The sequence below is a fragment of the Oncorhynchus mykiss genome, chromosome 16 (genome assembly GCF_013265735.2).
Source record: "Oncorhynchus mykiss isolate Arlee chromosome 16, USDA_OmykA_1.1, whole genome shotgun sequence".
NCBI lineage: Eukaryota > Metazoa > Chordata > Actinopteri > Salmoniformes > Salmonidae > Oncorhynchus > Oncorhynchus mykiss.
Window position 1 is genome coordinate 15,320,006 of NC_048580.1, and position 26,159 is coordinate 15,346,164.

At 41.5% G+C, this 26,159-nt stretch overlaps 1 protein-coding gene across 1 annotated transcript in view; it reads right to left on the reverse strand.

Moving 5' to 3' along the window:
* Positions 1-2,120: 2,120 nt before the first annotated feature.
* LOC110491434 (anthrax toxin receptor 1) overlaps positions 2,121-26,159 on the reverse strand; it is a 28,719-nt gene continuing 4,680 nt past the window's right edge. The window contains exons 2-18 of the mRNA XM_021564884.2: positions 20,065-20,136; positions 19,051-19,122; positions 18,778-18,859; positions 18,635-18,665; positions 18,466-18,539; positions 18,286-18,354; positions 17,490-17,570; positions 17,188-17,248; positions 16,364-16,462; positions 16,138-16,207; positions 14,100-14,178; positions 13,787-13,882; positions 12,579-12,617; positions 11,664-11,762; positions 11,318-11,485; positions 11,032-11,112; positions 2,121-4,875 (exon numbers count right to left, since the gene is read on the reverse strand). Of these exons, the coding sequence (XP_021420559.1) occupies positions 4,615-4,875; positions 11,032-11,112; positions 11,318-11,485; positions 11,664-11,762; positions 12,579-12,617; positions 13,787-13,882; positions 14,100-14,178; positions 16,138-16,207; positions 16,364-16,462; positions 17,188-17,248; positions 17,490-17,570; positions 18,286-18,354; positions 18,466-18,539; positions 18,635-18,665; positions 18,778-18,859; positions 19,051-19,122; positions 20,065-20,136 (1,534 nt within the window). The 3' untranslated portion in view covers positions 2,121-4,614. The remainder of the gene's footprint in view (positions 4,876-11,031; positions 11,113-11,317; positions 11,486-11,663; positions 11,763-12,578; positions 12,618-13,786; positions 13,883-14,099; positions 14,179-16,137; positions 16,208-16,363; positions 16,463-17,187; positions 17,249-17,489; positions 17,571-18,285; positions 18,355-18,465; positions 18,540-18,634; positions 18,666-18,777; positions 18,860-19,050; positions 19,123-20,064; positions 20,137-26,159) is intronic.

The following is a 26,159-nucleotide window of genomic DNA, read 5'->3' on the forward strand; positions in this document are numbered from 1 at the left end:
CACAATCAACAGTCTGATCAATTCTATGTGAAGGAGATGTCTCGCTGCATGAGGCAAATGGTGGTCACACCAGATACTGACTGGTTTTCTGATCCATCTTTTTTTAAAGGTATCTGTGATCAACAAATGCATATCTGTATTCCCAATCATGTGAAATCCATAGATTAGGGCCTAATTAATTCATTTAAATTGACTAATTTCCTTATATGAACTTTAACTCAGTAACTCAATTGTTGCATTTATTTTTGTTCAGTGTAATACACATCCTAGTGGTCCTCATCAATCACGTTCCTCTCACAATGTACATCCTGGCCATAATGTGTTGGCTTTGGGCTGTGAGGACAGCTTCACCACAGTGAGTGGGGCTAGACTGTGATTTATGCTGATAAAGGCCTGGGAGTCATTTATGTTATCTGGAGAAGTGCTGCCAGCCTCCGGCCAAAACCTCATCCCTTATCAGCAATGCGTTCTCTCACCCCCGGGAGAGGAGGGGCATGGCCCTGGCCTGCACCCTCTTCCACATCTCCTGTAGTTTAAAAAAATATGTATATATTTAACCAGGCAAGTCAGTTAAGGACAAATTCTTATTTACATTGATGGCCAAACCCAGATAACACTGGGCCAATTGTGTGCCGCCCTATGGGACTCCCAATCACGGCCAGATGTGATGCAGCCTGGATTTGAACCAGGTACTGCAGTGACTGACACCTCTTGCACTGAGATGCAGTGTTTTAGACCACTGTGCCACTCGGGAGCCCCGAGAGTTCTGCGAGACTATAATGCAATTATATAGCTGTAACTGCTTATTGCGCAATATTCCCAAGAAGGGATTTCATTTTGATGATGACTATTCCCATAGCCGTAGACCAGCATGAACAATACGTTTTCTGGTCCGAAATGTCTTCTGATCTTCATGAGAAAATAATAATTGTGTAATTAGCTGGAAGTACAATTACACATGTAAACAAAGTTGGATAGCACATTGCTTGGTTAAAGTTGGGTGGAAGTTATCATTCTTTTTGGTATACAATTGAAGCTCTGAATGAATATGCGGTCCTTGACAAATTAGATGTTCCAAGGTTACACAAACAACCTCTTTGGGCCCTGTGACATGTGACATGTGACATGTGACCACAACTCCATATCATAGTTATCTAAATGACATAGTGACATACAGAAGCTGCTGAATGTGTGTGTGTGTGTGGCAGAAGTAGAGGGTGGGCCAGTCCCTGGGGAGGCCTGCCTCTCTTTACAGATGTCTCCTATCCAAATGTTCTGGGTGGAGCACCAAAGAGTGTGTTCAAATGGGGTCAGTGACTGCTTCTTTTACAACACAGAGCCTCTCATAATTCCCATCATTTAAAGGCTTGCTGTATTTCATTGTACTTTACATAGTTTGTTGGCACAGTCTGAGAATGATCCTATATGCGTCATCTGTCTGGGGTGAGAGAACTGTCTACAGCATTGTGGTACGTTAAGCTTATTACCTGCTCTGTTTGACGGTGTAATAAAACTCACAATCACTGCAGTAGAAGACATTTCAACAAGTGTCTGTAGTATTACTGGTGTATCAGTAACAACGTTGTAAATATTTCTTCCCTCCATAGTGGTGCTCTCCCTGCTGGCCTGTCTGTGAGGTGAGGAGGGCAGCCACAGCCACCCTACAGACCCTGGCCCAGGTGGACAGCTCTCCCTTTCACCCCACCATCGACAGGCGGGTGAGGACCACCGAGGAGCATCATCGACCTCATTCCAGCACCATCGCTGACCTCACTCACCTCAGCCAGGTCTCTCTCCCTCTCCCACACTCCATAATTCATATACTGTCCACACACACACACACACATGCACACACACGTGCGCACACACAGTCCATAATTAATATACTGTCATATACTGCCCATAATGTCCATATACATATATATTTATATTCTGGACTCTGACATTACTCGTTCTAATATTTCTTAATTCCTTTCTTTACATTTTTCAGATTGCGCGTATTGTTTTATGAACATTGGCATTTAGCCAAACCCACGAGAACTTCTGCAAAATATGTGTACGCAACCAATAACATTTTTCATTGGATTTTGACACACACACACATAAAACCAACCCATTAGTCACATATAAAAGCCTGGAAGTCAACCTTTATTAATACTTGTTAAAAAAAAACATTGAACACATGAATGTCTTTCCATACTTGTTTCAGTACTCCCATTAATACATGAAAAACAATGGTTAACATGTAAAACAATGGTTAACATGTAAAACAATGGCTAACATTTAGCATCTCAGAGTTTTTTTTTCTCTCAGAACACCACTCCACAAAGGTCCTAATGGTCATTCTGAAGCATAGAGATAAAAAAAAAAAAACGACATAATAATGAGGTGTATATAATGTTGTTGCTTGCTCCTCTAACTAGTATATGTCATTGCTTGAGTGGGGTGATGTACTAATAAAAGCCATCAATCCAGTCAATGAAATGGAGGGCTTTCATCATTGTCAAAAAGCAGAACTTTTATCTTACACTTGGGTGCCTTTTTAGTTTTATTTGTGCTATTGTACCAATAAAAACAAAGTAAATGTATGCACCTCTCAATCATCATCATCATCATCCTCCCGCTTTCAGCAGTGCTACAAGATATCAAAGGAATATAGTAACACAATGGTATTATAGTACATAATCGAATGAAGTACATTATACAAAGAGAGTAGAAAAATCTAAGTACAAAAATCCTGAAAGGTACCGAGTGTAAAACGTTTCTAATTGGTGTTCCTCAACCTTTGTCTGTACCAAGGACTGGCATGCTGTAGTTTTTCCTCCTTTGGGGACTTGATTGAATCGGTGTTGGTTCGTAGAAAAATCCCTCAGATTTCATCATGTTTTAATAGCCTTTTGATAAAGTACAGTTGCACTAAGGAAGCAATATTCCATGACCTAGTGCCGGACTATAGACCAATGGGGTTGAGAAACGCTGTCGTATGAAGTTGCGTGAATAGTTTGTTTACATGCACAGTGTGTCAGTGGACACCTTTGTCGTATTCAAGTACCCTCCTCTAGGTCTGGGGGTTAATAAATTAGAGACGTGGTGAACTGCCCTGCAGTTGCAATGTGATTGTGGTCAAAAACAAAAGGTAAACGATACAAGGTATCAAATTAGTGTAGTTTTGGGAATGTAAAAACATGATGACAGAACAATGACCTCACTTTGGTTGTTTCATTTGAGAGGTTCATGAGTCAAAAGGGATAAAAAACTAAAATAATGCCATATCTGAACTGCATTCAATGTGCACAATTACCAATATTAACTTAGGTAAACCTGGGTTCACTCTCAGATATTGACCAACAAAGTGTTTAAAAATGCCAGATTTTGTCAATACACATCTCCTACGCTATGTATAATTTTCCATTTACTAATCAAAGCAAATATACACATTTTACACGTTCAGTCCATATCAAAAGTATCTCAGTGTCAACTTATGCTTATACGCTTATGGCTTCCGGCAACACTACCAAATGGGAGTAATGAGAATCGGTTTCTCAATGGGAATATGGACTAACTCACATGGGCTAAAACCAGTGGTGTAAAGTCCTTATGTAAAAATACTTTAAAGTACTACTTAAGTAGTTTTCTTTAGGGGTATCTGTACTTTACTTTACTGTTTATATTTTTGACAACTTTTACTTTTACTCCACTACATTCCTTATGAAAATAATGTACTTTTTACTCCATTCATTTTCCCTGTCACCCATAAGTACTAATTACATTTCGAATGCTTAGGAGGACAGAAAAAATGGCCAATTCACACACTTATCAATCCCTACTGTCTCTGATCTGGGACTGACTAAACTCGATTGATTCTTTTGTAAATTATGTTGGAGTGTTGGAGTGTGCCCCTGGCTAGCCGTAAAATAATAAAACAAGAAAATCATCAAAAGTAAAACATTTACTTTTGATACTTAAGTATATTTAAAACCAAATACTTTTAGACTTTTACTCAAGTAGTATTTTACTGGATGACTTTCACTTTTACTTGAGTCATTTTCTATTAAGGTCTCTTTACTTTTACTCAAGTATGACTTCGTTACTTTTTCCACCACTGGCTAAAACTGAGTTTAACTAATTTGGACATCAGAGAAAAAAACATAATCAAGCCCTGTTGTGTCACCCCCTAAACAATTTGCCCTTATGAAATATTCCAATGTACAAAAGAGAGATCTAAAAAGCTATATGTAAATATTCACAAAAGAGAGATGCAAAAAGCTAATCTAGATTGGTTTGACAGCAGGTTACGTCATACTAGAAAAAATCCAATCCTTGTGGTTGAAAGTAAATCGACTCAGTGATAACTAAAGCCACACAAAGGCCTAGTCTACTCTACTGTCACCTTGACACTTACCATCATCGGATACTCAGTAGTTGATAAACAAATTTCACCCATTGTAGTATTTTTCCTCCTATGACTAAATCTTTTGCTGTCCAGCAACAAACCATTACATCTCCTGCTAAATTCACCCCAACTCAAATAAATACTATGTTTATTTTTGGTTGAGGGAGCATCTTTGGCAGCGGGGACTATTGCTTTATTGGAGTGGGGTCCCTAAATCGCTTTCATGGTCTGTTGTTGGGGCACGGTGGGGGGCGCGAGGGAGGGGGGCAGGGGGGCCCTGGGGGGGTGCGGGAGGGGGGTGGCCCCGGGGGTAGCTGGCTGACGGGCGGTGCCCGCGGGGGCGAGCTGGTCTGTGCTGGCGGCGGTGTAGTGGGGCGGATCAGGGGACGGTAGTCTGGAGCAGGGGGACTATGGGCCCGAGGAGGGGCCTTGGCTGCTGCCGCTGCCTCGTCCTTCACCCGGGTGAAGTTGATGCATCGACCCTGGGGGGAAAGAGACCGTAACATCCAATTACATGGTGATCAATGTCCTAAAAGTCAGGAGGAATACAGAACCACATTAAGCTACAGTAAAGACATAACTCAGATTACATTGCAACCCCCTCCCCTCCCCCACATGGTCCAGCTCACCTCCCACGTACAGTACACAGGTGTCTTACCCATCAGCCCCTGCTGTGACCTCTGTACCCTCTCCTCCCAGCCCAATGTCCTGTTCCAATGAAACTGTTCCAATGTTCTGTTACCAATGAAACTGTGGCCGCTTTCCAATAACCCCAAGTTGTTTATAGCACCATATGGAGAATGAGAGAGAGAGAAATGTAGAGACAGAGGGGGGTGGGGGGGTTGCTGTGATTTGAGTCAATTCAAAGCAATACGTTCCTTTTGCAGCATAAACTTTTGCTCCTTATTCTCGTCCACCACAGCTACTTCCCTACATAGTGAGAACCCCTAACTTCGACCACAGTGGTGTCTTACAGTGCACTCTCGCGGTATATGGTCTAACTCAGATTTATGCCCTTAACAGACAGACATCCCAGTGGCCCTTTTTCCATTCCCCACGCAGCTAGGCAGACATGGACTTACTAGGTCATACTGGAGAGCCATTTAACATATGCACGCACGCACGCACGCACGCACGCACGCACACACACACACACACACACACACACACACACACACACACACACACACACACACACACACACACACACACACACACCCCCTGAGTGGCTGCAATGAAAACAACAGAGGACACATTCCATTCATCTTGACTTGTAAATGATATATGAGGGTAGAAAAAATACAGAAATCCTCTGGTAAACAAACTCGGTCTCTGACATTCAATCAAGTCAATAACAGGATGAGAACATGAGAAGGGTCATGGATTCTAATCAAATATTCTTTCATTCTCAGTGCATACGTTCTCTGCAGACCCTTTGAGAGAGGCTCATTTTAGCAACCTTTCTGCGAGTTCATAACATTGAACCACTGTGGTCAAATCAAATCAAGCTTTATTTATACAGCACATTTCAGACATGGAACACAAGCATTTTGCTAAACCCGCAAAAACATCTGCTAAAGATGTGTATGTGACCAATAAAATTTGATTTGATTTGAATGTACTTCACAGGAAAAAATCTAATGAAAACAATAAATAAAAACTGAAATATTTACTACACAACAAACATAAGAGGATAAAAACAAAATAATTACAATAAAACTGAAGGAATAAAAGGCACCCTAAGGAAAAGCAAAAAATGTGTTTTAAGATCTCTTTTAAATATGTCCACAGTTTCAGCCCCCCTCAGGTTCTCTGGCAGGCTGTTCCTGAGGCTGGGGGCATAATAGCTAATGGATGCCTCTCCATGCATCTTGGTCCTAGGCTTTAGGATAATTAAAAGGCCAGTGCCAGAGGACCTGAGGGACCTACTGGGTACATAACTTAAAAACATGTCTGATGTATTGGGGTGCACAAGCATGGATTGATTGAAAAACCAATAGAAGAATCTGGTGCGAGACTTTACAAAGGCAAAACAACGATGCCCCTTCAAACCTCCCTCTTCTAACGTCTACCATTAAAACCCAGAGCTCATAAAACAGACTAGCCTGTGTTACGTCAGAATGGTTGTCATGTGCCCCCCCACTGGTTGAGACGACTCTCGCGGTCATCTCTGCTCGCTATTACATCATGTCGTTTGCATTGCGAACACTCTGTCAGACGTTAAATCAAAGCCTCTAATGTAACCTCAGGAGGCGATCTGCTCGAACACATGATGTTCTATGTAGGAGCTCGCTGAGAAGTTGAGAGTATTTGGAGACATAGCTGTGGTCCTATGTAGCGGTGTGGAGCCAGCGAATTAAGACTAGGGCTGCACAAAGAGAGAGGGATATGACTAAACCAGACTATGCACAGATAATCATACCCTGTAGGGCTGTGCTCACAGTACACAAGCGCACACACACTGCACTATACCACACTCAACCGAAACTAAGCAAACAAGGAGTGTGTCTGGGTGTCCTAAACCAGCACAGAGAATCCCACAGTAAAGCTGGGGAGGAAGTTAGAGAGAGGGAGGGAGGGAGGAAGAGAGGGAGGGAGGGGGGAAGAGAGGGAGGGGGAGAGAGGGGGAGAGAGAGAGGGAGAAAGAGGGAGGGAGAGAGAGAGGGGGGGGGTAGAGAAGGGGAGATCACACTCTACTTGAACAGAGCTATGCTCAATCATGAGGCATCAAAGCCAAAGAAATTGCACAATATTAAGAAATAGTATAGATGGAAGGAAAGTAGTATAGAAATATACCAAAAAATAGTTAGGCAGCAACAAATTCAATCCCTTCTAGACAATTTCCTGGACAAAATGTTTCACTGTAATAGTGAAGGAGTAAACTTGGCAGTAGAAAACCTAACCACTCTCAGCTTCCCTATCAAATCCCAAAATGTCAAGCAGACAACCTAAGGAAATGAACAACAATGACAAATGGTTTGATGAAGAATGCCTAAGAAATAAATTGAGAAACCTACCCAACCAAAAACATAGGGACCCAGAAAACCTGAGCCTACGCCTTCACTATTGTGAATCACTAAAACAATACAGAAATACACTACGGGAAAACAGCACGTCAGAAATCTAACTACTTCTGGGAAAATTGGAAAACTCTAAACAAACAACAACATGAAGGATTATCCATCCAAAATGGAGATTTATGGATAAACCACTTCTCCAATGTTTTTGGCTCTATAACAACGAACAAACTTATACATGATCAAATACGAATCTTAGAATCATCTCTTAAAGACAACCAGAACCCACTGGATTCTCCAATTACATTGAATGAACTACAGGACAAAATACAACCCCCCCAACCTGTGGGGTCGATGGTATCCAAAATTAAATGATAAAATATACAGACCACAAATTCCAATTGGCTATACTTAAACTCTTTAACATCATCTTCAGCTATGGGATCTTTCCCAATATTTGGAACCAAGGACTGATCACCCGAATACACAAAAGTGGAGACAAATTTGATCCCAATAACTACTGGGGGATATGCGTCAACAGCAACCTTGGGAAAATCCTCTGCATTATCAATAACAGTAGATTCGTACATTTCCTCAGCGAAAACAATGTACTGAGCAAATGTCAAATTGGATTTTTACCAAATGACCGTACGACAGACCACGGATTCACCCTGCACACCCTAATTGACAAACAAACAAACCAAAACAAAGGCAAAGTCTTCTCATGCTTTGTTGATTTAAAAAAAGTTTTCACCTCAATTTGGTATCAGGGTCTGCTATACAAATTGATCGAAAGTGGTGTTGGGGTAAAAATATACAACAGTATAAAATACATGTACACAAACAACAAGTGTGCAGTGAAAATTTGCAAAACACACATACATTTCTTTCCACAGGGCCGGGGATGAGACAGGGATGCAGCTTAAGCACCACCCTCTTCAACATATATATCAACAAATTGGCTCAGGCACTAGAATCATCTGCAGCACCCGGCCTCACCTTACTATAATCTGAAGTCAAATGTCTATTGATGATCTGGTGCTTCTGTCCCCAACCAAGGAGTGCCTACAGCAGCCCCTAGATCTTCTGCACAGATTCTGTTAGACCTAGATCTTCTGCACAGAGTCTGTTAGACCTAGATCTTCTGCACAGATTCTGTTAGACCTAGATCTTCTGCACAGATTCTGTTAGACCTAGATTTTCTGCACAGATTCTGTTAGACCTGGTTGGGAGGTCTGGGGTCCGCTCACCAACCAAGAATTCACAAAATGGGACAAACACCAAATTGAGACTCTGCATGTACAATTCTGCAAAAATATAATATGTGTACGACATAAAACAGCAAATAATGCATGCAGAGCAGAATTAAGCCGATACCCACTAATGATCAAAATCCAGAAAATAACTGATAAATTCTACATCCACCTAAAAGGAAGCGATTCCCAAACCTTCCATAACAAAGCCATCACCTACAAAGAAATTAACCTGGAGAGAAGCTGGTCCTGGGGCTCGATTCACAAACACAAACAGACCCCACAGAGCCCCAGGACCGCAACACAATTAGACCCAACCAAATCACGAGAAAACAAAAGATAATTAGACACATTGGAAAGAATTAACAAAAAAACTGAGCAAACTAGAAAGCTGAAAACCTGACCACTGGGACTGACCCAAACTTAAGGAAAGCTTTGACTATGTACACTCAGTGAGCATAGCCTTGCTATTGAGAAAGGCCGCCGAATGCAGACCTGGCTATGGCACACTGCCCACAAAATGAGGTGGAAACTGAGATGCACTTCCTAACCTCCTGCCAAATGTATGACCATATTAGAGAGACACATATTTCCCTCAGATTACACAGACCTTACAAAGAATTCGAAAACAAGTCCATTTTCGATCAACTCCCATATCTATTAGGTGAAATACCACTGTTGTCATCACAGCAACAAGATCTGTGACCTGTTGCCACAAGAAAAGGGCAACCAGTGAAAAACAAACACCATTGTAAATACAACCTATATTTATGTTTATTTATTTTCCCTTGAACTATTTTCACATCATTACAACACTGCATTAATACATAATATGACATTTGAAATGTCTATTCTTTTGGAACCTTTGTGATTGCAATGTTTACTGTTCATTTTCTATTGTTTATTTCACTTTTGTATATTATCTACTTCACTTGCTTTGGCAATGTAAACATATGTTTCCCATGCCAACAAAGCCTCATGAGTTGAAATTGAAAGAAAGAGAGAGCAACAGATGCTGCCTTTCTGTTTTTCAGTAGTCATGGAGTTAGATCAATAGCTACGTGAGTTGTATTCATAGGATGCATAGACTAGGGGACATAGCAGGTCCATTGTAAACTGATGAAATCAAAGGAAACTGGGCTTGATAGATCAGCCTTTCTACTGTGGATACGAGGAGCATTCAGTCGTGTTTTATGGAATTGTACTGGAAAGGCTTTTAGCCAAAGCTTCTCTCAATAGTGCCATTCAGGATACAGGCGTCGTCATAGCAATCTGCGTGGTGATAAAATGCAACATAGCAACAGACTGAAATATGTCTGCCGGGAAACCAGATCTGACCTTGGCCAAATGGATCCAATGGAACACACAAGGCCTGTACATGTTCTGTGAACACCAATATGGCCTGTGTGTGTGTGAGAGTGAAAGAGCTGTGTTACCAACAAGCATGGCCCGGTCTCCTCAGGTAACACTTTACACAGGAAAGAAAAGAGCTCCTCTGCCTTGTATGTGTGTTCATTCCTCCCTGAAGGAAAAAATACATATTACACCAGTACAAGTAGGCCTGCCTCTGAATTTTTGTGCTTCTTCGTAACCGACCGCAAATTACTAAAGTAGGCGACGCCATTACACGGAAAGATGGAAACGATTCCGCTGGAGTAAGCATTGCGTCACGTAACCCTTTGCAGGTGGCGATCGTTAAAAGCTTTCCTGGGTCAAACCCTTTGAACAAAGTATCGACATCTTTTTGTCCGAGAGAAATCTGAAGGACGCTAATCATCATTGTTCCTCTTTGCGGTCGAAAGCTGACTTCCCGTGTCGTTGTTGAGAGCTTGTCTGGCAGTACAGTCATGTCTTCTCAGTTCCTATTTTTGGCCGAGAGAATACTCTTTAAATGTGGAATTCCAGTTAAAAAGGGCTATTGAAGATTTTCTGCAAATAACGCATGATTTTAACTAGGACCTGGAGAGGTGCCATCTCAACAGGCTAGCTGCAGCTCTCAAAGGAAAGAGATCTATGGGATACAGTCCCTCAGATAGTCCAGCCCTCCAAAGTGCATATCTAGAGCAAAACCAACTTCAATCCAAACTCCAATCTCCATTTTGATACTAAGGGTCAGCATTGCAAAGTTAAAACATGTGAAAGTAGAGATTTTAAAACATTAAGAGGAACTTCCTGGAGTGTGTCCACAGTCCTGGTTTATTTCCCTTTTATGGCTGATTTGAAGCAGGTGTTGGGTTCTGCCTGGTCATGAATCTTGGCACTGGTGAGGTGTCGGCCACTGCAGGGGCGTTTTTGGGGGATTGGACTGTCTGATGAGGGATTGGACTAAGGCTGGGCTCCCAGGGTTTTTTAAGGCTTTAGTACTCACATGTTCTCCTGGCTGAGGCCTCATGAGAGAGACCTGGTCGTAACCGCGGCGAAACAGGGCCCAAATGGCGTCCAGTTTACCCTGCCGACAAGAGACAGAGAAACGACTACAGTGAATACTGTCAAAAATACATTCTAGCTAGCAAACTGGTAAGTGTGCATGGCCAATATGTTCTTTCATACTACACAGTACTCTATTATAAAAGTAGCGGTAGTGAGGAAGAGAGTGTACATACTAGTCTTAGAAAGAAACGAAGAAAGGAAAGAGAAGATAAGTGTGTTTCTACCTGTATGGGAGTGTACCACTTCCTATCCGCGGCTGGCTTCCTGTTGTGGGCCTTCTTGGGCTTGGGCTCGTAAGGCTCAAACTCCTGCTCGGGCATTTTCACCACAGCGTTCTTGGGCATCTCCAGTTTAGCCCCCTCCTCCGTTGAACCCTTCCCTCCCCAGCGCACCTGTAGGAGTGGAACACAGCTTATATGACCTACAGTACCCGCAGAAGGGGTTTTACATACTACACACGGGCAGTGATGTAGTCTATAATAAAGTTCCAACTTTGGTGTGTTTGTGAGGAAATATGGAGGATAAAGACTTGACAATTTCAATGTCAAAAGTGGATTAGATCCAACTCGCCTCCATTCTTTTGATTCCTCCGACTCCTCTTCCTCCATAGTAGGATGCATCCACGGTGGGCCACTTCTTCTTGGGCATGCCATCTTCATCATCTGATTCCTTGCGGAGAGAAAATATAGGAGACAGTAGATCTAGCTGGTCTGTCATAGTATAATAGATACAGTAGATCTAGCTGGTCTGTCATAGTATAATAGATACAGTAGATCTAGCTGGTCTGTCATATTATAATAGACACAGTAGATCTAGCCGGTCTGTCATAGTATAATAGATACAGTAGATCTAGCTGGTCTGTCATATTATAATAGAGATCTACTGTCTCTACTGTCTCTGTTCATGTGTTACGATATTATGCATCTTTCCCGTAGTCTTGGCCACGATAGTAAGCGTCTACAAAAAGCTATTTATCTCACTTGCCTTGTATGAAAGCTTATTTCATTCACCAACAAAATAGCTTCACCGAAAGTAAAACAAGAATTCCGCCAAAAAGGAAATAGAATTGAAAGACTCCCAGTGAGAGTAAAATAGAGAATTAGTAAGCGCTTTAGGCCATTCATGCATCAGAGATCAATAGAATATAATGCCTCTGCTTCACGAACAGCTGTGTCACATCCATGGAAAATGTGACAAAGACTTATTATTTGTAATCAACTTCTCTGGCGAAATGCCCTGAAAAGGCCTCATGACTGCATCACTTAACATTTTGTCACCTACTCTTCGATTTTTCATCTGAATACTGCTTTTTCTTGGAACTTCATCTATATTGAGCATAGACCCCACTGAGTTTGATGATGCGTTCCCTGGCTCACTAATAGGCCTGTGCTATGATTGAGACCCTGTGTGTGACTGAGTGTGTGTGTGTGTGTGTATAGTCTATAATGCATGCGTATACTTTCAGAGATTTAAGAGCTGACTTACTGGCTCTGGAGGGGGTGGCGGAGGAGGCTCCTTGATCACCTTGACAGGAAGTTCAGGGGAGAAAGTCACATTAATATCAATTGTTGGATACTAGCTATGTTTCCAGTGATTTTTCTTTTCAACATTTAGAACGTTTGCATAGAAAATAGATTAGACAATCGCCTGCTAGGGTGCGTATCCATTTAACAATCTTGTTTTGATAAAACAGCTGGATGTAATGACATGACACCAGAAAAACTACAGTGTCTAATAAAAATGTAGTGGCTGAAGTGTTTCATTATCCATTGAGGTAAATTGCGCATGAATCAATTGGCTACAGCCTGTATCCCCTCCCACCTATCTGTTTATGTCTCAGGTAGCCCGAGAAAGCCAGAATGGATAGAATTCAATAACTGTCTAATATTTGCCATATTCTAATCATTCCCATGTGCCTGAATGTATCGCCGCGGCGAAAGTTGCACTCCTGTAGATCTGACATAATTGGATGGTCAAACTTGTATCAAGACAACCAGAAAAACAAGGAAAAACAATTCAGCCGTTCTTGAACGTCAGGAAAAGTATCCTGCAAAGAAACATGATTTTTTTTATAGTTGAAAAATAGATTTAGTAGGCAATCATCATTTATTGTCCAAATAAAGAATGTTCAACAAAAGGAAAACCACAGATGTATCATTTATTATCTGAATGAACTGCAAAACTGAAAGAAATTTGTTACAAACGTTTAAAGTAATGTTTTCTGGTAAGTAAAAGCCCTTACAAACAATAACAACATAATTGTCATTAGATTGAACCAGGTTACTTTGTTTATGGTAATTACATAAGTCATTCCAATGAAAATTACTCTGCTATAGGGTCTACTCTATACAGTATACAGATGTAGGACCTTAATTTGAGCCAGTTTGCTACAGCAGGAAAATAATCCTGCAGTAACAGGAAATTTGAATTATTATGTGGATTATAATGAATGGACATTTTTGTAGGGGTTGATACATTTGATATAAAAATCATGTCTGAAATTTCCAAGTGGAAATAACAAACTTCAGAAGCCTTTTCAAGTCACAAATACACCACATGTTTTAAATGTCATACATTGCAGGAAAGTTCTCCTGCAACCGGGTGATCAAATTAAAATCCTACACCTGTAAAATAACACATGGCCCATAATCGGCATCATATTGAACCAACTGTTAATGGAGGGTTACACTAACCACAGTGCAGCAGAGGGGCCAGAACCACCACATGAACAGCACGGCCATTAACAGGAACAGAACCAGGAGGGTGATGAGAAGGATGGTGCCATCAAACTGCCAGGGAAGATAAAAGACAGAGTTAAGACAGGGTTACGACTAACATTAGGAGGAGGAGGAAGCAGAAATAAAAAACAGAACACGATTCAGATAGAAGAAACAAACCAAAGATTCAATGCAAAATCACGGAAATTGGATAATTGTTTCCCAACATTTGACAATTTCTAGTAAGTTTTGAGTAGTAGTTGTAATGTGTTTGGTAGAGCATACTTACACACTCTGTGGTGGTGATGTGTACAGAGCTAGTGATGAACGACAGGCCTTCATTCATGCTCACTTGTAGATAAACAACCCTGAAACACAAAAACAGACAAATTAGGCTAGTTAAGACCTGCTTGCCCAAGACCACTGAATGGCAAAAGAGCACAGTTGTCCAGTGCCAAGGTGCCACACAAAGAGAGCTTTGCAAACAAAACTATTAATGCGCAGACATGTTATTACATGTCTGAGACTAAGTAGGGCACTGGTATCAAAGTTGGTTTAACCCTTTTTCAGCCAAGAGAGGTTTTTACCTTGCCCGATCAAAAACAGTTGATGCCCACATTTCTTCATATCTCCAAAAACTACTGCAAGTACCTTTCTCTTCTGGGTGCAAAACAATTATTCACATGTGACCTCAGGGAGCCTGGAAAACTTCTCAAACTTTGGTGATAAAAAGCCTAATTTGGAATTCCCTGCATTTTCTAGGGTTGCAACGCACGCAGACTGATCAACAGGATATGCGAACTAGGGCATTTGGACTGATAAGCATTATTTGGTTTGGCTGTCTGGAGTCCGTGGGTTAAATTCAGTGCCAGCAAACGGCTGTGTAGACTCCACTCTTATCCCTGAAAGAAGTAACGATCAAGGGAAAAAAATATGGTCAGTTGGACTTGGGCCATGTTCACATTTTGTGGAGATGTGAGTATGCGTGTGCATGTGTGTGAGGGGAGAATGATCAATTTGACCATGGGGTGCTAACTGCTAGATGACTCTACAGAATAAAAGAAGATGAAAGACGAGGAGAAAAAGATGGTGAAAAACAATGGGAGAGAGGGTAGGAGGAGGGAAGGAGGAGGGAGTTAACTAGAGAAACTGGATGTTCAGGAATAAAATACCAGACAGAGAGGAAGACAGGAAGTGCCAGTCTTGGCTGTGTGGTGTTAGACATCTGTTAAACAAGCAGATGAAAGGGCAGGGTCTGCACAAGGCAGACGTTCTGCTGCTTTGATCAGAGCTGTTAGTGAGAGAGAGAGAGAGAGAGAGAGAGAGAGAGAGAGAGAGAGGTGGCAGGGTGAGGGTAGAAGAGAAAGCTGGAGGTAGAGGGGAGAGGCAGGCAGGGGAAGGGGGTGAGGGCTGGTGGGGTAGAGGAAAGAGTAAGGCAGGCAGGGGAAGAGGGTGAGGGCTGGAGGGGTAGAGGAGAGAGTAAGGCAGGCAAGGGAATGGGGTGTGGGCTGGAGGGAGACGAGAGAGGAATAGAGGAGTGGAGAGTAACAGGGTTTTGAGTCTGGGGGAACACAAATAGTGGGTGGGAGAGAGAGTTTGTGGGCTGGAAAGTACGTCATGTACTTTTGTTTAATGTCTCCCTTAAACTGTCTCGTCCAAGGTCAAAAGAGCCCTCAGAGTCTTAAGTCTTTTACCATTGCTGTCTAATTCCTCAATTTATGATCTGATCCAATAAGTTCTTAAAAATGGGGTTCTGAAGTGGTTTGTTGATGTTGGAGATTCTGAGGCCTACATTAGAAACGAGGCAGCCTGATGATGGATGTATCTGTTATTGGATTATGGAGCACACAGGAGGCTGCTGAGGGGAGGAGGGCTCATAGTAAGGGCTGGAATGGAGTAAATGGAATGGTATCAAACACATGGAAACCACATTCGATACCATTCCATTAATTCCGTTCCAGCCATGAGCCCTCCTCCCCAATTAAGGTTCCACCAGCCACCTGTGATGGGGCAACCATAACACTGTCCTCATTATGAAAACACAGGGCTCTAACCAATGAGGCTCTACCTGAATGAACTCATTGGCCTATAGAGAGAGAGAATAGAGGAGGAGTGGAATTTGGCCCTGACAGGGTCCGTTAAGACAACCTAATGAATAGCAGGCTTCTTCTGGTAGTGTGTTTATGTGGGAGGGCTTGGGGGGTGATCGGCTAGAAATGCGAGGGAACACACACTCATCCTACAGTGCTTAAAAACAGTGATAGCTCTGACCATCTTAAAACGGATTTAAAAATTAAAAAATATGATTTTTTTAAAAAGGTACTCACTGCCCAACTTCATCTATAACCGGAGCCGTACACAGCAGGAACGTGTCTTCGATTTCCACAGGCTTCTTATCTATGGAGAGAGCCAAACACTCGGTTTACTTAAATACGTTTTGTTTCTTCAATCGACTGTAGTTCTTCATGCATGTTACAGCTGGAAACACACATGGGTATGAAACACCTGGTTCCGCCTACAGTAGATGAAGTGTAAATGGAAGCAGGTACTCACTAATGGTGAGGGTGTCGTTGAGTCTAAAGCTGCACAACACCTGCTCTATGTTCCTGGCGTGAAGGAAACCGTTTCCTCTCACCACTACCTGGAAGCTCTCTGGAAATAAGACACACCCTGAGTTTAGAAAAATACTACATACATGTAATATGATCATAGGCTATCAGACTTTGCACAATTATGTTGGGTAGCATACAAGAGTAGCTAGACTGACTTGTCAACATCGGTTAAATAAAATACAGAAAACATCATGCTCGGGGTACACAGGTCTTATGGGACTTTTTAGTCATTTATCAAATTGACTTCCATTTGGCAGGCCAGCATAAATGAAACATGGACATTCCATTTAGAGACCCTTTCATTACAAGATTCCCAATACACTACCCTCCATTAACCCCAATGGGGATTCCTCTCTGTTGGGGTCATTCGAGTGATCAGGGTCCCATTCATTAGGTACCAAATGGCCAAAAAAACAACAGAATTTTCCAATAAGAAACACATTTTAGTTTTAGTAGATGCTCTTATCCAGAGCAACTAGGGTTAAGTGCCTTGCTCAAGAGCACATTTTTCACCTAGTCGGCTCAGGGATTCAAACCAGTGACCTTCGGTTATTGGCCCAACGCTCTTAACCGCGAGGCTACCTGCCGTTTTCCATTTCAAAATGTTTTTCTATGTTTTGCTACAGTGTGCCATAATGAATACGAGCTAGCTGAGCCCCAGTCAGAGGGAAGGGCACCAGCCTGGCCCCTTAATGAAATGAACACAGCACTTAGGCAATGACAGGGAACTAGCGCTGCTCTGCTTTGATCCTTTAGGGACCTCACCTCCTGCACAAACACTGGAGGGCTCTGCAGCTAGGATCTCAATACAGGACTTCTTGATGATCTGGAGAAGGAGAAAATGATTGAGTTGACAAGGTTAAAGAAGCTAAAGGTGACTCATATCTTGTGAAGATTCTGTATCGAAATAAGAGACAGGTTCTTCAAATTTGAGACACTCAGTAGCTAAAGGCTACATTTACAACAGTCTATTTTGACCTTTCAACTTTATTTGATCTTTCTCTGAAGGTACTGTATGTTTCGTGAAACAGGTCTAAGTCTCTCCTTCCTGGCCAGTGTGTATTTACCGAGTCGATCACTCCTCGCAGGGCTACGAATCCGCCCATCACAGGAAACACATGCTCGATGGTGTCTGCTATGGTGGCCAGCTACAGGGGGATGGAGAGAACAGGTTTAATTTACACAGACCCAGTGCTCAGGAACCAGAGACACACACATCATGACCCATTCACCTTCGGTGAAGAGTTCAATGAACACTTGATTTAAGACGAAATAACCATATAATTATATTGTATGGTGATTGTACCTTCATCTCTCTCTACATGCATGACCAGGTTAGGGGGGAAATAACAGTACAATGATAGGGACACTACGTACAATCCTGATGAACAATGGACATTGGACAGAGGCCTAAACAACCTTGATGAAGGGAAAAGTACAGTATGTTATATCCAGACATTTAGTGAAAGTCAATCTGGGAGGTAGAACGATGCATACAAAATCAGGTTAAAACACTGCATGACTCTGAAGCTTGCTTCCTTAGCTAATATGGTAATCGTTTGCATGCAAGTCAAAACGCCCAATTTCATTACTGCTCAGCCTGGCGTATAAGTAGCCCTGTAAACCTCACAAGCAAACTCTGGTTCAAGATGTGTAGGTAGATGCAATTATGGGATACATAGTCTACAAATGGGTTACTAAATATAAATAGCACATATTGTAATCATTGTTGTGAAATAATATTGAGTGCGTAGTATTACTAGATGTAATTACAGTATTTAATTTTCTGTTAACAACAGGTTCCTAAATGTGTTTTGACAGGGGAGTAGGACATGCACGTTTTACTGCAAACTAAACCCTTGCCTGTGTCTCGTTAAAGTCCTTTACTCCAACACAGTACACCATAGCTCCTAGAGACCGGCTTCTCTCTGCCTGTTTGTTGGGGGAGGAAACCAAGAATCAGCACCAGAGAACATTGTTTTAACATTGTCTTTCCTTTACATCAACAGGAAGGTGAATGTTATATCAATCCAATTTGCCTACCTCCTGTTGTGCAGTGACGAGTTGGTGTTCGTTCAGCTCCCCATCAGTCAAGGCAATGATAACACTTGCTGTCCCTGTAACGGAGAGGTCAATCAATTGTATGACCCCAACATTGCCAAGTATGGAGTGATCTTTGCTATGTCTAACCCTAATGCCATTGGAAGCTCACCAAAGTTTTCATGGTGTATCTGCTCATTTGCCTGAAAGGAGAAGACAATGTTATTCTTCTCATTATGTTAAATAAAAAAATGAAAAAAGTTAAACAGGTGTATAACACGATAAAGTTAGACCATGTCAGGAGCAGATAAATACCCTTTCCAAGCCCAGGTGCATAAAGGTGTCTCCACCAGGTATCTCTTTTCTCAGCACATTCAATCCTTTTCTTATCTCCACCCTGACAAACAACACAAATCACACGTCATAATTTTTTTTTGTCTTGGTCTGATGTCTAAATGTCATTACCGAGTAAAATAGTCATCACCACTTCTATTCCCCATTCAAGAAAAACAGATGCATCCCAAAATGCACCCTATAAACTGAATAAGGTGGCATTTGGGATGCATTTAACCAATATTTTCAGTGTACCTGTTTTCTGTCAGCTTCATGAGAGTGGTTCCTCTGGATGAGAAGACAATGAAGGACATTCTCAACATTGGGCTGTAAAACAACACAGCACACAAACAACGGTTAGATACTATGGTGGTCCTGAACCGTTCAACAATTCCTTTTGTCAAGCCTCAAAGAGGCCATACTATGTTAGAACTCAACACATAAACAAACAAACTAAAAATCGGGACCACACAATGGACACACTCTCCAAATCATGTATTTCATGTATTTATTGTGACATGCAAACACATGGATCTCACATGGAAACATGTCCATGCATTCAAGCATAAATCACTGAATTCTCTGTGGTTAGTTCTATCCTATTGTTTGTTTATGGGCCATGTTCACAAGGACTCTGGACCCAATTTGGTGGATTCATATGTTGTTTTTGAGACTATTGTGATGGGGAAAAACAATACCACCCAATCGGAGGAAGCTTACTAGCTATTGACGTTAAGGGAATAGCTAGCTGACATCGCTGTGCACTCTGGTCATGTATGTCTTTGTCCTCCAGCTTGAAGCTCTCGAGCTGCCATTATGTTCATGACACATGCCATTACCGCGGTTGGTTGGTAAGTGAATGAGCACATGGACAGTCTGTGCTCCATTGGGGAAATAATTTTTTTTTGCTGGGGGAGGGGGTTATGTGTTGTCGAGTGCTGTTTCTCTTAAAGCTCGTTGGATGGATCCTGCAACTACAGGCCAAGCAGCAATGAAGATATTTTTCCTATTAATAAATAAATGCTTTTACAGAATTCCATGCTGATGGCGATTGAGGGCTATTTTCCGGCATGCGTGTTGTTTATTTCTCTGGCTGACGCCGCAGAGTCTGGCTGTCACCCACCCTCACATGAGAGATCGCTATCACCTCCAGCTTGTGGCCTCAGCCAATCAGACAGTCCCGATTCAACTCACCTCTGTGCAGGAACTAGCCATGCTGCCTCTTCAGGCCCTGATTGACAACAAAATATCTTTGTGATGTTCCCTTACCTGATGAACTTTTCAGCTAGATGCTCCACAAAGGAGTAGATTTCTATCCAGTGGTGTTTGACACTGCCAGATCTTATAAAGAAAGAAAACAGAGGAATAGTTATATCCTACAACCTAACCTTGTTTAAACCCACATGTGACACATTTCCTAAATGTTTATCCAACATCTCCTAGTACAGGAACTGTTTGTACTATTGCGACATACAAAGTCAACACAAAATCCTAACAGAGAGGTTATCAGTAAGCTGATTGGCCAAACAATATGTCATGGAAAACACAAGCCATTTGAACATTAGCAGAAGAATCTCTATTGACACAAACTAACCCCATTTATTAGGGAAAAGGAGGAAAGTGAGTTAGGACACATCTGAGGACCAAGTCTGTAACTTAGCAACCTAGTAGCAGTAATAGTCCCTATAAAATAGTCCCTATGAAAGCTGAATGCTCTCCACAGAGAAGAGCTTCATTTCCTCTTAGTTCGGAAGGGAAGGGACCTGGCTGGGGGTTGTGGCGGTGACTCGTTACTGAAGAATACTACACATGGGAAATGATCTAATTTATTGAACTGAACCAAACCGCTGTTAGCGGATGGATGAAGCAGTAGCCTGAAATGCGACAACGCTGCTGACGAAGCCTCACATGGATGTCTGATGTAATAGTTACAATCTGGGCACCAGACATAACATGAACTTGTTTTCCCATTTTAGTCTCCGCACTGGTTTTCTTGGTGTATATTTGTGTCGTTAATGTGTTGGATAAACAGGCATGACATACTGTGCAGCTAGAGTTGAGTATATTCTTTAGAAGCCTTACAAACATTGCATTCAACAGAGTCAAAGCACCTTGTGAGGACAATACTTGTCAAAGTAAACAAACCTCAACCAAATAGAACTTGTGGAGGAGGCCGGCGAGCGTCACACTTGGATGTGCAACAAATGTGCTGAATAAACAGTGTTCATCTGAAGAGGCTTGAACAGACACAGTCGGACTGCTCTGATCCGAGGGAAGAGCCAATCTGTCAGGCATGCAGTTCCTTCCATTACTACGGGGGAAATACTACACCTCAAAATGGCTTCTTTCATGTACAGTACAGCCATATAGGGATAGTGTTTCAGTGATTTTCTAAGAGGAGTGAAGCTAAGGACTCCCCCACCTTGGAGATTATTATTTTTTTTGCATCACAATGGATATTATTTGTGTTGGACAAGAATGTTTTCTGAGGTACCAGGCAGTCGTGGGATTGGAGTCTAGCTTGCAGTTTTCTCACCTGTATAAACAGCATTAGGAAAGGAAGTGGGCTATTGTCTTGTGAGATCCTTGAAGAAAAATGTTGTGGTACTTCTTCTTTGATACAATATTAATAGACTGAGTCAAACCATCACAGTTCAAAAGTTTTGGAAGTTGTTATTGCAAGCTTCAACAGCTTTGTTGAATGACTGAGCTCTTGATGACAGGAGTTTGAGATTATATCATATCAAAAAGAGTGCACGTTTCCTTTGTCTAGTGTTATATAATTGATAAATCCTCTGACTATACGTACATGATAAACCGGCACATGTCGGGCCATATGAAACTCATTTTGAAACTGATGGAACCCCATAGCCAAGAGAGAGAGTGAGCGGGGTAACATTCGGATGACTGGGATAATTAAAACCACGCGTTGGCTCTTTAATGTCTCTGCTGCTGGGGGAAACAGAAAAGATCCACCATGGATCTCCAACAACAAGTCAATTTTTTTGTCTTTCAGCCCACACAGTCCAAATATATCAGGATTGGTGAGGGCTGTGCTCTAACCAACCCACTGAAATCTGTCCTGGGGAATAACAGACCAACGAGCACAACAGACAACTGACATAAGACGAATGGCAGGCTATGGCCTCAGGGCCATAAACAACAGCTATTTAGTTTACTACAGTGTTTGATCGGACGGCTGTAGCTGTATTGTTTCCAAACACCTTTGGACACTCAGGACTGTGCTAGATGTCTGAGAGGGAGAGAATTTCTTACTTTAAACAAGAAAGCCCAGGGTCATTTATATATATATATATATATATATATATATATATATATATATATATATATATATATATATATATATATATATATATTTTTTTTTTTTTTTTTTAATCAAGCCTTTATTTCCGCTGACTGTGTGAAAACTCACCACTACAATGAGCAAAATGAAGTGAGTGAGGGAGAGAAAGAGACAGACAGAGAGAGTGTTCATTCGGTCTAGGCCAGGGATGTCAGAAAACAAGTGGGGGGGAAAAGGCTCTGTCAGACCCAGGTGTTCAGTAAACGGCTCTGCTCTCACGCTTCTGAGTGTTGAGAGGAAAATACAACACCATGAAGCTGTAGGGTCCCTTTCCAGTTGGGCCTGCTGCATGTTAAGAACCACCCCAGTCTGCGAAGCAATGATCTTACTCCAATTTAACTGACTATGCACATGGATTTGTACGGAGAGGCCATTAACCTACTTTTAGCTTGAGGCCTACTTGCTGTGTCTAGGCTTCCAACTGCAATCTTTCTTTACTCTCACTCCCTTTTTGATTTTTTTTCTTTTTTTCCCTCTCTTTCTTCTTCTCACCCTCTTTCTCTGGGTGCAATATTATTTTCTCTAAATAGACTCACGTATAAATGTGAGTTATCCATCTGCCATTCTTGTTGAAAGCAAGTCTAAGAAGCGGTAGATCTGTTCTATGTGCATTAATTCTATGGCTCCCGTTCTTTTTGCATCTTTTACTTGCGGCTTTGAACAATACAAAAATACAATACTTTGGCTTATGGAAAATATATTTCACAGCGGTTTAGATGGTACAATGATTCTCTACACCAGGGATCATCATCTTGATTCAGCCGCGGGCCAATTATTTTCTTGATGATGGTCAGGGGTTCGGAACATAATTACTAATAATTTGTAAACGGCAAATTGACCAAACGGACACAAGATTGAACTAAAACAGAATAATTTCAAACCTTGCTGACATTTGTATACGATCACTTACTGTATATCTGTCTATTATGCGTGGGAATACTTTGGAACAGATTTCCAAAATGAAAATCATTTGGAGCTGATTTGCTGGCATGTTTACAGTCTTTTATGTCCAACAATAAAATAATAATTTTAAAAAACTTGGGGGCCAAATAAAATCGCCCGCTGGCAAATTTTGGCCCGCGGGCCGCCAGTTGGGTAACCCTGCTCTATACTATACTTGCTTGTTTTGTCACATAAACTGAAATTAGGTTATCTTTTAGAATTTTAGCAACCAGGAAATGGCGGCGCGATTTCTTCATAGTGCATCACCTTTAACAAGGCATTTATTCCTGCAAAACACACGTGCCAAAGGCTTCTTCTGATGCGTTATGGAGGCCAGAGCAGCACCATGGTCCAGGAGAGAGAAAAACAACACATTCCACAGTGAGAAAGTCTTGACATGTTTACATTATTTATAGACTCCAGATGTAGTTCGGGTTGGCTTGGATTTTAAAAATGATCACAACTTAACGCCCAACTTCAATGTTGGCCTGTGGAAAAAAAACATTTTAGCAATGATTAACATTCTTGTGAAGAATGATGTAGACTTGAAAAGGAAGAACAAATGGCTGCTACATGCAGCTTCTATTGGGAAAACACAGGTGCCAAATATAATTGTTTCCTATTGTCCCATAGCTGATCAGAAAACAATTATATCAAGGCCAAGCGGGTCAAGACACACAGTATGGCTGTAGGAATCTGCTAGGGCATCAGAGCTTCTAGCATTATTATCTTGTCTATTTTACGTCCTACAAGAGGTAAATGCAGGTGGCAGTAGCTAGGTTTCCATCCGAATAGCGACAGATTTTCATGCAAATATTCCCCAAAATCTGCATTAAGAAAATATGCGAATTTTCCCACCAGTTTCCACCAAACAGACTTGTTGCGGGAAAAACTCTGTGCGTGATGACGAATTGCACACAAAATGTACCTTTTCACTTAAGTGTTCAAGGACCGAATAAAAATCAAATGTTCAATGTGTTTCCATAGCTTTTTCAACTCTACCTATAGTTATGTCACAAATACTGTTGCGTTAAATAGCAAATGTGCCTAGTCTGGTCTTGACACATGTGCTCTAGACAACAGCAGATACAGTGCGGGTAGGCTCTGCGGGTAGGCTCTGCGGGTAGGTTAGTCCACCTTGCACTTTCACCACACTGTGAAGTTCATCAAAACTTATTTCATCTGTAGCCTAATAAACTGCATGCTTTTCCGAGTCGTATTGTGAGGACCACACAACAAATTATCGCGTGACTCCAAGTTTACTTTGATATTATGGTTATTATATCAATAATTGCGCTTGAAGGTGTTTCCACTGCCATGTCTCGTATAATTAATGTTACCGACACAAAAAGATGCCACCATGTCGAACGAACAAATGATCTGTTGGCATGTACCCGAAACTTCCTGTTTCCATCACAGCTGATGTGATTCTTTTTTATACAGTATGACTTTACTCACATAAAAACTGTGGATGGAAATGTGTTTTTTATTTTATTTTTATTTAACCTTTATTTAACTAGGCAAGTGAGTTAAGAACAAATTCTTATTTACAATGACGGCCTTCCAAAAGGCAAAAGGTCTCATGCGGAGATGGGGACCTGGGATAAAAAAATAAAATACAAAAATATATAAATATAGGACAAAACACACATCACGTCAAGAGAGACAACACTACATAAAGAGAGACCTAAGACAACAACATAGCAAGGCAGCAAGAAGGTAGCGACAACAATACATCACGCAAAGCAGCCACAACTGTCAGTAACAGTGTCCATGATTGAGTCTTCGAATGAAGAGATGGAGATAAAACTGTCCAGTTAGAGTGTTTGTTGCAGGCTGCAGTGAACTGGTTATAGATAAGGAAGTAAGGGCAAGGAAGTGATGTCAGCAGACCAAAAGTAAAACTAGGGTGTTTTCCCATAACATCTGATGAGCATTAGCTACAGTGGTAGGGAGTGAGTTTTGATGATTTTTATTATGCAGAACATTTGGCATCAGTACTGGTCTGCAGTGATAGAAACATGCCCTAAAACAATACATTTAGTTGTGTTCCTTATAAAACAGCGGGATAGGGCCTACCAGTCTGATTAAGCTCAAAGTCATACCCATAGAGATCTTATTAAATTACTAATTATATGGTCATACTTCAGTAGGCCTATAGAACTCCACAACATAGGGATAACTTTAGCTTGGTTCTCTTTGATCCACTACCCATTTGGACCTTAACAGTAATGATTCATGATATCCACATGGTCCGATTTTCTTTATTCGGTGACCACTTGGCTGAGGGAGATTTTTCCATAAACTAGTCGTGAAATTTACAGGATTTATATTCAAAGAAACTCGAGACCAAAGTGTTGACTCCAGCCACTCCAGTGTTCGGCGCATGTGACAAATACAATTTGATTTGATTTGTATCCTAGTTCTAGCCCTATGCAGTGTGACAAGAGCCGGACCCGGAGGAAAAACCTCCTGGTCCTATGGGATGCAACTAAGGCCCAGAGTTTTTCCTGTTCAGGTCTGGTCAGGAACCCAATGCCCTTAATCTACATCTCAACCAGAATATGGTCTGTGCTAGTGTTGTCACGATACCAGTATTGCAATACTATGACACCAGATTCTTCTTGGCAAAAAAGAAAACATGAAGCAGAGTCAACTTTATGGTCCATTAAAACATACTTTTGCAAAATAGGGTGTGCTATAGCTTGCAAAAAAAAACTAATGTGACTCTGGGTGACAACACAAGACAGTTTTTTCCACCAACATTAGGACTTGAGTCTGCTTCATGTTTTGTTTCCTTTGCTTCCTTACTTCCTAGTATTGCGATACTGGTGTTGTAAAAACACTTGCCTGTGCATCTCATAAACAACTCAGGCCTGAGGGATGGGGGGATGTCACTAACGAGCATCCGGTTGTTTGAAGTCAGGAACTTCGCTTAGTAGCACCAACATCCTCATCATCAGGGCCACACAAGTTTGCACATATAGAAATCTATCAACATTGAATCATACATCTTCTACGAGTTGTGTTACCAGATGAGAACTTATCTAAAATATGT